The 13,387-nt window shown below is 36.1% G+C and overlaps 1 protein-coding gene and 1 pseudogene across 1 annotated transcript; one reads left to right on the top strand and one right to left on the bottom strand.

Moving 5' to 3' along the window:
- Nucleotides 1–1,035: 1,035 nt before the first annotated feature.
- Nucleotides 1,036–1,990, bottom strand: LOC113346073. The gene is made up of 2 exons (XM_026589668.1): nucleotides 1,514–1,990; nucleotides 1,036–1,430 (listed from the first exon to the last, which is right to left on the bottom strand). Exons 1-2 carry the CDS (start codon nucleotides 1,967–1,969, stop codon nucleotides 1,068–1,070), a joined length of 819 nt encoding a protein of 272 aa, XP_026445453.1. The 5' UTR covers nucleotides 1,970–1,990; the 3' UTR covers nucleotides 1,036–1,067.
- Nucleotides 1,991–4,772: 2,782 nt separating this feature from the next.
- LOC113346074 lies at nucleotides 4,773–8,662 on the top strand (annotated as a pseudogene).
- Nucleotides 8,663–13,387: the final 4,725 nt, after the last annotated feature.

Consider the following 13,387-nt stretch of genomic DNA (forward strand, 5'->3'; position numbering starts at 1 on the left):
ACTACTTTTCTGCTCTTTTTGCTCCGCAAGTCATCCAGACTTTATTTATTACCTAAAAATGCAAAATTAATTAATAAAAATATTTATTCTTGAAAACAATGAAAATACAGAATATGGGATAAAATGTAGAATTAATGCACAAAAGATGAGTTAAATGCCAACAAAAAGGGATAAATATATACATTATTTGGCACTCATCAATAACCATTCATTTTTGTCCACAATTTACAATGCAATTGAGACAATTAGAAAGAAATAATGGAGAGATAGACAAGTAATGCAAGAATTGTTTTTTTTTGGCCCAAGAGAAAAGCTACGTGGTTCAAAGGGATGTGGATTCAGAAGGAGAGATAACATAACTCTTTAAGTACATTTAAATTTCAAAATTACAAGTTCGGTTAGGAAATAAAAACTTGCGACCAAACCGAACCATAAGTTCGGTTACATGATAAATACATGTGGTAACCGAACTTTATGTGAAGGCTCACAGACAAACTGAATGGGATAGATGATGAAAACTTAAGAGTTGGTTTCTGTGATTTCTGCATGACTTTTAAAACATGTGCAATATCAAATTTTTGAGTCTCCAAAGAAGATTTTGGTTATCTAACATATTATAATTTCCTAACCGAACTAATATCATTAGCCTTTATGGATGAAGGCATTGTGCTTCAGCCTATAGACAAGTTCGGTAACCATCAAAAATGTTGCGAGGTAACCGCACTATTTCTTCGGAAACCTGGTAGGATTTTGCAGGTTGTTGAAAATACAGTTCGGTGACCTTAAATATTTCACAGGTTACCGAACTTCAAGTTCGGTTAGCTGTGTAAAAATTACAGGTTACCGAAAAATATCTTGTATTCCACATTTTAGGATTATAAAATTGAAAAACACAAACCCAATAAAAATTGAAAACACAAACAAGGTTCTAAAACAAAAATAAAAGTGTTATACATACCAAACTACGATATCCTTAAGTAATTGTTTAAAACACACAAACATACCAAATTAAACCATACGATATCCATAATTAAGATGTTTTTTGAAGCTAAAATCATACGAAATCACTAAGGACCACTTTTACGACCCCTCTTACCACCTCCTCGACCGGTTTCCTCCACATCGCGACTTGAACCTTCTCCTTGTTGTCGACCCATTTTTCCACCTCCTTGTTTAGCACGAGTTTTACGTCCAACTTCCTTATCACTTGGGGTTTCATCTCCTCCACCGATTTCATCCACAACGCGACTAGAACCTTCTCCTCGTTGTCGACCCCTCTTCAGTTGCTTAGACCTACTTGGCTCCACCATTCTTTTAGTTATAAGACCCTCCCACTGCTTGTAGTAAACGGTTTGTTCCTTTGTCAACATCGACTCTTCACTTTTGATTTTAGCCATCCATTTCTTCAATAATTTCGAACCCTTCAACACCTAATTCCAATTTTAAGCACAAGTAAATATATTTTCAATACTTTGAAACAACCGAAAAGTATAAGAGAAAGAAATTTTCTTACCACATTATCCCATAACCTTTTAGCTTCTTCTCCACAAATAGGCATTTCCTTCTGAGCTCTTTTAGACTCCCTCTCATTTGCCTTCGCCTTCGCCGCATCAGTCTTAGCTTGTTGTTCTTTATTTATCACAAAAGGATGACTAATTTCTTTATAAAACTCCATATAATCATCATCACATGCATTCACATGTCCTTGACAAGGTACACAATCACCTAAAGGTAAGTGGTAGTTATTATGTGCATTCCAATGTGCTACCGTAGGAGTTGGTTCATGTTTTGGCTCAAAATATTTCTCGGTGATCTTTGTTCCTTCAACCAACAAAGTGAAATTTTCATTCTCCACGTCGGGATCCGTTTGGATGTAACAAAGTTGTCTTAGTACTCTCCTTGGTTTATATAGTGCGTAGCCGTTAGGATACCAAATTGGTCCACATAAAGGCGAGACGATAGAAACCATTCAAATCTTCTTCATTCACATCGACATCATCGGTTACAGTGTATGGGTGAAATACCACATCATTCACCGTAAGTTTATCTGATTTCTCCCTCAAAGAAGTCAACTGCTCTTCTTTATACTTCTTTTGTGCATCCAAAAACAATCATTTCCCTGCTGTAGGTTGGTCATAGGGATAAGGTATCTTTTCCTTAGCCAATCCCAATGAAGGAAAGTAGTTGTAAATCCAAACCTATGCGAAAATACGAAAATATTAACCACATATATGAAAATTGAATTGGAAGCAGAAAAATTTAGTGAATAATTTGCTAATTAACAATGTAGAAGGTCACCTGAACAAGAGTTAAGTAATCTCCAATTTGATTTGTCTTAATCCTCGACCCTTTGCTCATCTCTCTTAGAACAAAAGCAAGCACCCCAGTGGCACAATAGTATTTGTTCATCTCATCGAGATTCTACAAAAGCTGTAGATAATATGCATCCACCCTATTTCCAGAAATGTCGGGGAAAATGACAGTTCCTAGCATATATAACCAATAATCGGTGACATGATGCCTAATGGTCTCCCTGTCCATCACCAACTTTCCTTTCTCCACCTTCTTTTTGGTCCCTCCAAATGCTTCCTTCAACTTTACCAACTTGAATTTATTGAGCTTCTTCTTCATTGCTCCATTTGCCTCTCTTGGATTATACTCATCGTCAAGTTTAGGGGACCTCACAGCACGTCTAAACTCACATTGAGACTTTCTTGGATCCCATCCTAAACTTTTTAGAGCCAAATCTTCAAGAGCTTCATAACTCATAGAGGGGTTGTATCCTTCTCGAAGACATTTACCTTCAAGTGGTAAGCCGGTGATTTTATGGCAATCATCGAGAGTAATTGCCATCTCGCCAAATGGAAGATGCATAATATAGGTCTCGGGATAATGCCTCTCGAGAAATGCGGATACGGCAACAACGTCAAATTCCACATGTGCGTACTTAATAGCTCTCCATAACACACATTCTTTAACCTTGGATACAAACTCGTCACACTCCAAAGAAATACGAAACATGTCCCAAAAAAAATGTTTTTTTAGTTAATAATGAACTTAAAGAATATCTTTGTCGCATAGATCTTCGCAGCCCATGAGTGTTTGTAGCCAAACAATGTTGCCCCTCAATCATTTGGAGTACCATAAGTTGGGTTCACTGGTGACAAACACAAATCATCAACGGGAATGTGTAAGTATCTTTTACTATGCGGTTTCGTCTTCTTTTTCTCTTTAGCAGGAATAATTTCTTGCTCTTCTTCATCATCATTTTCTTCCTCCTCTTCTTCTCTACCTCCTCTTCGTCCTCTTCATCCTCTCCATCCTCTTCATCCTATCCCTCCTCTTCCTCCTCTTCATCGTCTCTCTCCTCTTCCTCATGTTGTCCTTCTCCTTATTTTTCGGGTCCTAGTTCTTCCTCCTCTACATTTTGTTCTCTTTGTTGTTCAACCTCTTCATTTCCTTGGTCTTCATTTCCTTGCTTTTCTTCATCATTATCCTCTTCTTCAATAACATTATCAATTATAATCTCCATCACCTCTTCATTCACATCTTGGATTACATCACGAACATTCTCTTGGTTCACTTCCGGTAACGAGCCCCCTCCATGTTTAGCATTTCGACACCACGGTTTCGGAAATCTAAATGTTTTGCTCCACGAGGGGTGAGAGTTTTCAAATCCTCATCTAGGTGTAGTTTCAATCTTTTTCCTTTGTTCCTAAAGAACAAAAACCAAAGTATTAGCTACAAATAATAGAATATTGTGTTATCAAATCAGATAGAACTAAAGAATGCAGTAAACACAACATTTGGAGTTAAGAGACTATAGTTCGGTTATCTGATAAAAATTGCGAGGTAACCGAACTACATATTTCACAAGATCGGTAACCTGATGAAAATAGAGAAGTAACCGAATTACTTATTTCAAAAGTTCGGTTAGCCAAAAAATTTATCGACAAAACCGAACCTATTCTTTCAAATGAAAAACTGAGTTCGGTTACGAAAGTTTTTTTTGCGAGCACACCGAACTGTGTAGTTCGGTGAACATATATTAGTCTACTTAAAGGAATTGTTCATATCTTACGAAGTTCGGTTAGAAAATCTAGGGTTTGACAAAAATTCTCCTAGCCGAACTGTCAACTGTAACTACCATTTTCAATGAGTTTTCATGATTTCTAATCGATTGCTTCAACAAATAACGAATTATAAAGAATGGGTATGAAGGAAATTACCCACGGATTTGCATTTCACTTGAATCGGACTTCTTGGTTGTTGTTGGATGATTGATTTTTCCTCTGAACGGTGCTTCAAGTTGTTTATGAATTAACAATTGTTTTGGGAGATTCACTATATGTGGGAGTCCCAGACTCAATCCTGGAAGTCTGGGTGTTTGTTTGGTACGCATTTCTTATAAAGATTGATTAATCGACGATGAAATTTTTTTGAATCGACGATTAACGTCGATGTCTACGAAGAAGAAGAAGAAGAAGAAGAAGAGGAAAGAAGAGAAGAAAAAATAAATGAATTAGGTTTTAATTAGTGAGTTATTAGGATTAGTTATAATCTTAATTAGAATAAGGGCACATTAATCTTCCCTAATTTTTTAGGACACTCCTATCACAAAGTAGTCCCCCATTTTTTGAGTAGTCCGGAAAAGAAAAACGGTTCCTTCTTTTTAATGTAGATCCATTTGTCAATTTGATTTTAAGAATTTAAACGGTACATTATCCACAACCCAATCGACATTGCCGAAAAGGGTATGTAACTTAAGAACTTGAAACTTCTGGGAGAAACTAGAAACAGAGAAATGGCTTCTTCGCGCTTCTTCTCTGCCTCTTCATCATCTCCATTTTTCTCCTCCCCCAATTTCTCCCAAACAACCAAACATAATCTCCACTTAAAAACTTCACCTTTCATTGTAAAATCCATCTCATCACCAGCAACTAACACATCATTACCATCAGTTGATAATTTCTGGGATTGGATCTGCACTGAAGGAGTTATATCAAACAAGTCATCAGCAGTTATAAAACCAGGAATTGTACCTGAAGGACTTGGATTAATTGCCCAGAGAGATATATCCAGAAATGAAGTGATTTAAGAAATATCCAACAAATTTTGGATTAATCCAGATTTAGTAGCTTCTTCAGAAATTGGGAAATTCTGTGGTGGATTAAAACCTTGGGTTTCTGTTGCTTTGTTTCTTCTTAGGGAGAAAGCCAATAAGGATTCTAAATGGGCTGGTTACCTTCAAATTCTTCCGGAGAAAACTGATTCTACTATATTTTGGTGAGTTTGGGGTTATCCAATTTCTTATAATTTTTCTGTTTCAAGTGTTAAATAGTTCGATTGTTAATAGATTAAGTTTGATGTCTCCAGTACAGGTCAGAAGAGGAGCTTTCTGAAATTCAAGGTCAGTAAACAGCATTTTCATGTTAACCTTTTCTGCTTCAATGGTTTGCCTAAGTTATAGATGAAGTCCTAATTAAGCTGTCTACTGCATTAACCTTTTATGCTTGGAAACTTTCTCCAACCAACTATTTCGATATACGGCGGCTAATTTCGTGTCATATAATGAACTACCTGAATAATTATGCCTTTGTATACTAGTAAGTGCTGCCATGATGGGTGCCGAAGTCAGTTTTGACCTTATTGTAAGCAACAATGCTGTGAATTAGAAGGCAATATAGTGAAATTGGAAGACATTGGAGTGAAATTGGATGATATATTGTACTGTAGTTATACTTCTTGTTAGGGACAAATGGGCCTCCTGCGTTGGCCGCCTATGCCTTATTATCAAATTTCTCGTAGTTGGAAATAAGCTGTTTAAACTATATGAGCTATTTCTGATCACATCCCATTAACCTTTTCTGCTTAGGGACACTCTCCCCCAACCAACTATTTCAATAGAATGCGGCTATTATGTTTCGTGTGATTTCAGTGAGCTACCTAAATAAATATGCACTATACTAGCCACCGCTGGCATGGTGGGTGCCATTGTTAATTTTAATCTTATTCTAAGCGACGATGCAGTGAATTGGAAGAAATTACAGTGACGTCAGAAGACATTTTGGCGACTTTATTTGCTCAACTGACACTTGTTTGTGAGTGACTAGGAATCACTCTTAGACACTACAATAGGGCCTCTGATGTTGGTCGAATATGCCTTGTACTAAACTTAATACTAAAATTTAATAGTTGGAAATAATTTGGTGTACTCATAGATTGCAAAGTAGCCATTGTCTTAGTCTAATCAAGTCATTTGATGTCAATTTTCACTTTGTCATCTGAGTGTAGCATAAGGTCCTAGTTTATGTAACCAAGATTGGCTTTGATTTTCTTGCAGGAACTCAACTAAATGAGCACAACCTTGGGTGAAAGAATATGTGCACAGAGAATTTCTCAATGTCGAACAAGAAGTCATACTTCCCAACAAGCATCTTTTCCCTTCAATTACATCAGACGACTTCTTTTGGGCATTTGGTATACTCAGATCAAGAGCATTTTCACGCCTTCGTGGTCAAGATGTTGTTCTAGTCCCTCTAGCAGACTTGGTAAGATATTTATCACTCTTTAAATGTTTTTAATAGAAGTAGAATGTGCTGCAGGCTCTGTAAGTTAGGGGAAGAACTAAGACATCTTGATATCCTGTCACCACTATCGCCCTCAGCATTGCATTTTTGTTCCAAGTAATTTTGAATAAAGCTCAAAACATACTTAATGCCTTTTCTTCCGATCCAGTTGCTGTGAAGGGCCTCGTTCATAAGTCTCATTTTTTTCACACCAAGACCACCGTTAGCTTTTTTAGTAAACAAACTTTTCTTCTTCTTGTTAATAGAATTAGTACACCCCATACGAAGTTTCTCATGATTCTTTCAATATTCTTTGCAACTGAAGCAGGCAACTGAAAAAGAGAAAGATAATAGATTGATAAGCTAGCCATTACGCCTACACCCTTAACCAAACAAGCCTGCCTCCTCAGGAAAAATATCTCCTTTCCAAGTACTAAGCCTTTTCTCAAGTCTCTGCAAAATCACATCCCAAACACCTATACTCTTTGATTAATTTCCCATGGTAATTCCCAGAGAAATAATAGGAAATGCTTCCAGCTCAGACCTAAACAAGGTTGCATAACTAACAGCATTTTGAGCTCCTCCAAGACCAGCCACTGCTCTTTTTCTAACTCAAAATCTAACATTTTGTGTTTCAAGTTCTGCACCTGGTCTTCACAACTGTTAATTTTATTGTGTCAAGATATAAGATTCGTATTCTTGAATCATATCTAAACAAGCTCCAGAAGGTTCATGTATTTTGAAAATTTCAATGACAATGATTTATTTGTTTTACAAGATCAACCACAGTTCTAGCATAACTAAGGAGAATGTTTGTTGGGAAATCAAAGGAGGAGGTATCTTCTCTAGGGATGTCTTTTTTTCCTTGAGGACTCCTGTTTCTGTAAAGTCCGGTGAGCAGGTATATCTTCTAATGATACCCCACAATGTAACTGTCAGGAATTGATAGGCTATTTCAACAATTTAGATTTGTAACATGTGCACTTAATATGTTTTGATGGGTTGATATCATGGCAGATATATATCCAATATGATGCAGGGAAGAGTAGTGCTGAGTTGGCATTAGATTATGGCTTTGTCGAGTCAAAGCCAGATAGGAATGCATATACTCTGACATTAGGGATTTCTGACTCAGACCCATTTCTCGGTGACAAACTGGACATTGCTGAGTCTAATGGTCTTGTTGTTGAAACTGCATACTTTGATATCGTCTTAGGCCAGCCCCTTCCACCAGAATGCTTCCTTACCTGCGTTTGGTAGCTCTTGGTGGTCAAGATGCATTTCTCTTGGAATCTGTATTTAGAAACGCCGTTTGGGGTCATCTTGAAATGCCCATTAGCCCTGCCAATGAAGAGCTAATATGCCGAGTTCTGAGAGAAACCTGCAAAACCGCGCTCTCCAAATATGCAACCACCATCGAAGAGGTAACTCGACCTTCCCTTCTGTTTAATAGTTCCTTGTCCAATGCGGGACTACTAATATCATTCACGCCCAGTTTAACACCGGTAAACTATTTAAGACATCGCTGATTTGAATGAATCCGACTTGACAAGTATCGTCTTGCAGGATGAGAAGCTACTGGAGGGAGGGAATTTGAGTCCAAGACTTGCAGTAGCACTGGGAATAAGACTTGCGGAGAAGAAGATTTTACAACAAATCGATGAGGTCATCAGGAACAGAGAATTGGAAATACTACCAGGAAAGAAGACTTAAAGATCTAGGCTTGGTTGGTGACCAAGAAGATATCATATTTTGGGAACCCAAGTAGAAGTACTAGCAAAACCATGTTTGTCTCCCCTTTGATAAAAACAAGTCTTGTGATTTGTTTACTACTGAGTATGCGAAAATGGATAGAAATGTTCACGAGACGAGTAGTGCTCAAGTACTACACATCCTCTGGTTGATTGTCGACGTGCACCCTCAATAGCTTCCTGAGCTTGAAAGGTGTAATATTCAAGTAAAAACATTCTGAACAGAATGTTCAAGTACATTGGCACATTCAGTTCTGTAAAAGCATGAATATTATGTTGCGAAATCTTCATTATTGATGAAGTATCTTTCAACGATTAATAAGCTTCCAATTGACGAAGGATTTTGAAGAAATAAGACCTTGAACAAAAAAAGAAACTAAGATTTTAATAATAAACTTATTTTTCGGGTGAAATTTCAATCTCAGAATTCTTCCTACTACAGTTCAAATTTCTCTAAATTTATTTCAATTTCGGAATTCGACCTTGAAAAAAAAAAAAAAAAAAAACTAAAATTTTGATAATGAACTTATTTTTCTGGTGAAATTTCAATCTCAAAATTTTTCTGACTACAGTTCAAATTTATCTAAATTTCTTTCCGGTGGAAGGGGAAAACGACCTAAAAAATTATTCCCATCACATGAACGCCTCCTTACAATTGGCTAAGGCTAAGTTCTATGGGAGAGAATGGATGGCTAAATTGGCCAAAAAGTGTTGCAAATCATGAAAAAAGTGTGGGAAAAAAGTTAACACTCTATCTGGCTACTTCTCTCTCCTAGCATTTGCTCCGTTTCACTATCAGCGAAATTGAAACGCTGAATGGTGCGGCGTTCAAAAAGTAAAAGAAAACGCCGAACGGTTCAACGCTCAGAAGAATCAAAAAATCTAACGGCTGAGACTTAAAGAGCCGAACCGTTCGGCGCTCAAAAAATAACCCAAACGCCGAATGGTTCGGCGCTAAGGAAAACGCCGACTGGTTCGGCGTTCACAGCTGACGTGGATGGCCAATCTAGCAGCTAGATATCTCTCCCATAGGACTTAGAAGGTCGACCAAACTGACGTGGATGGCCAATCTAGCAGCTAATTATCTCTCCCACAGGACTTAGCCTAATAAGAACTCAGAATCAGGGCGACGGATATTTTATACAGTTATTATAATAACACAGATCAGATCAATTAAAAGTGTATAAAAAGCTTAAGCCTAGGTTACCTGTTAGCATCTGAATAATCATAGTCTTCCCGGCGACCTTTCTCCATGATCTCAACAAAATCAAACATCATCCTAGATAGAAGATTTGATGAAGGGAAAAAAATTATTCTATTGAAAATGGTAGGAAAAATAAAAAATGTAATTAACAATACCTGCGAGATTTCTGAAGGACCTTTTCTACAGATGGACTCCTCATGTTAGCTTTCTGATTGATCTTTGATGTACTCGCGATTGATTGGCTTTCTCTTACATAAAAAGATATGAAACGAAATAGGGTAGGATTTGGTTAGGTTAGAGATCTCTCGTATTTTCATACCAGGGAATGACCCGGCACGGCACATGCTATTTCAAATTGTCTTAAGCGGGGCAGAGGTTATTTCTTGTTTAGATGCATTAAAAACCTCGCATTTTCAAAGGAGACCCAAAAGAATAAAGGACAATTAATAAAATAAAATAGGGTCATTCAAACCTAAAATAAATTCTATGTCTTTTCATAATGGTCATTCTATCTTTAATAATCAGTAGTTAAATTTCCGTGTCGGAACAAATTTGTTATATGTATAGAGGACTTCCTTTTTTAGTTTGATTGCCATGAACAATCCAGAATTGGTAGATAATGGAGTACCGCATCTAGCATTTCTAAACGTGGGACAAAATATATTTATAATAGGTAGAAAATGACATTTAATTGGCGTCGGTAGTCCTAAAATTGGATTGTGCCAAAGGCCTTAAATTTTCGAATTCTCTACACAAATATAATTGGTAGTAAATGAAGTTTATTTAACTTCCAATTAGAATCGATAGTAAATGAACTAACATAATCGGTAGTAAATAAAGTTCACTTAACTTAAATTTTGCTAAAACCCCCAATTTTCAAATTATATGTATAAACATAATCGGTAGTTTCATGATGTTCATAGTTCACCAATTATGATAGTAGCCCCGTATTCAAAATTTTCAAAAACCAACTGAATTTTGAATTTCTCTATTTTCACAATCGGTAGATTCGTGGTATTTATTATCTATCAGTAGTTTCGTGATGTTCACTATCCACCGAGTGTGGTAGTAGCCACAAGTTCAAAATTTACAAATACTAATGGAATTTTGAATTTCTCTATTTTCACAATCGATAGACACTGGTGGACTTTATCTACCGACCGTGCTTAAATATTTTACCACAAAAAATTGAAATTTTTAACACGAAAATAATTGCTAGATAAAATCAACATTATACCTACCGATTATGTTTCTGCAACTGTAAATCTTAGAAAAATTTTACCACAGAAAATCAAATCCAAATTTTGGATCACAACTACTACCACTTATCCATTTTGTTTGTTTAACTCGGTTTTCTTTTTTATTTTCGAAGTTTCAATTTTTGATTTTATACGATTAATCCTAAAGTTTGATCGACGATATTTCGTTTCAATCAAAATTCAAACGATGGAAACAAAATTAAATTGGTAGAATAAAGAAGAAGAATACGAATGTAATGATATGAAAATAAAGGATATATGTTTAGATTTAGATTAAGTATGAAGGTTGAGGAAAATATAGACAATTTATATTTTTTTAGACACCCCATAGCCATCTTCCTTAGATGGGAATAAAAAAGTCTCCCCTAATTACTTCGGGGTCACCCCTAAAAATGTTAGGATTATAAAGTCTCCAAGAGTTTGACTTCTTTTTATGTTTTGTTAGGTCAAAAAAAAATAAACCTAAAAAAAATCCCGACTTTGAAGGGAGATTAAGAATATCATAATTAACAACAGCAATTCAACTTTTGTTTGTTCAGAACCCTAATGAAACTTGAACTTATTCTTAAGATACATCAACCAACCACCGATAGTTCAGAAAATTTGCAACAGCGGACTCAAACAGGAAGTAATCCCTTCCTTCCTGACTGTTTTCGCGATGAAAAGTATCTCCCACTCCTTACACAGACTAAGCTTATCTTCTCGACTTCGAATTCACTTCGTAACCCTTGACAATGAACCACATATTTTTCTTCTTTACTCTTGTTTATAAAACTCTTGACTGTTGGTGAAAACACATACAAACATGACTCGACAGACCTTCAACAAATTCTTTCTTCTTCTTCTTTTTAAAAACTCACACAAAAACAACCAAACGTAATTATTTATCACCGAAAGTAAAAACATCTCTTCAACTTTATTTTCCTCTCCTCCTTCTTCCTCTCACCTTGCTATGATACCAAATGTAGGATCGATCAAGAGAAAGGAGAACACACGCATAAGCAAATAAATGACTACATTGATAATTAAATTCGGTGTACAAGTATTATGGCTCAATAGCCTACTTATAGTCTCATAAACTTGACGATCACTCAAAGCAAACTTTTCTAACAAAGATAAAACTCTAAACAAAGACATTTTCCTAACATAAAGCAAAATCTAAATATTACTCTTCTAGATTTATCTAGAATTCAAACACCTTATTTCTCAAGTAAACTCCAACTTCCAAATATCGCACAGTGTGTCAACAACGTATGTTGATTCACCCTGACTGTGTTAACTGTACTTGTTGATCTAAACTGGCTACGTCAGCTACACTAGTTAATTCCAAATCAAATTACCATATCTTGGTTTAACTTCCAACAGACTAGGATTCTACAAAACAGATTCCAATCAAAACTTAAGTTAGAAGGAATACCCACCAAGCATTACTGAAATAGCAATGGACTAGGATTCAAACCCATTAGGGCAACTATACAAATAAAACAAGAAAAATCTCACAGAGCATCAAAAGCCAATTTCTTCAAAGGAATACCCACTAGAGCTTAAAACCAAAGAAGCTAAGAACCCATACTCCCTGGAAATCTCGGCCCCAAGGGGAAGGAGCAACCACCACCACTTGTTCCGTCCTTGGACAACGAAGAAGTAAAAAGATTAACATCCCAGGAAATACCGGCGCCAAGGAGAAGGAAAAATACAAAAGTGTTCGTCCTTGGACATCGAAGAAGTAAGGAGATTAAAGGGAAAATGAGAAGGAAGTGAAGAACAACGGCTGATCGAAGAAGGTTACGAGAGACTCCATGGATTGGGAAGGAAGTGCAGATATAAAAGGTGGAGAGAGACTCCACAACGCCGATTTTTCAAACCTTTATGTGCATTCAAACCCTTCACAATCGTTTTATTTCAACTGTTATTATTTGATCCAACGCTGGAAATGTATACCCTTCGATGGTGATGGAATTTGTAAGGCGTAAATGTGATTTCAACATGGGCAAGAAAATTCCATCATCCAGTTTTTGCATCAAATTGGATACGAGTTTAGTCGTGTTTATCATCAAAATCTCAAATCTAAGCAACTTGAATGTCTACGGGAAAAATTGGAGGAGTGTCGATTGAATTTGATTACCATGCCAATGGGTGATGCGTTAAAATTATTTTACATATTGTTGGAGCCAACGAAGAATGTAAGCATAAATTTTTAGAGCTATCGCCCAAATCATTTTTGCTTTCCAGTGACTAATTTAATGTATAACTTTTTTTTTCTTCTAAATTCCCTTGAGTAGAAGAATCCTCATTTGGGGCATACAAACTTATTATACCTTCCAATGCAAGATGTAAAGATTTTTTCAAAGTGATGATTAAGTTACAATAAAACCCTTATATAATTTAAATTACATTATTACCTTTCCACTAAATTAATTTATAATCCTAAAACTCTCTCACTATTTAACCATCCACCAATTAATACCCTCCCACTAATTAATTCACCAATGAACCGTTATCTTTTTTTTTAAACTTAAACTTTTTAAAGCATAAATTATTTATTCTTTTCCTCTTCTACTCCTTCTTTTCCTCTTCTTCTCAAAAAAAAAACAGAAACCGAAC

This window comes from Papaver somniferum, unplaced genomic scaffold, assembly GCF_003573695.1.
Source record: "Papaver somniferum cultivar HN1 unplaced genomic scaffold, ASM357369v1 unplaced-scaffold_92, whole genome shotgun sequence".
NCBI classification, from domain to species: domain Eukaryota; kingdom Viridiplantae; phylum Streptophyta; class Magnoliopsida; order Ranunculales; family Papaveraceae; genus Papaver; species Papaver somniferum.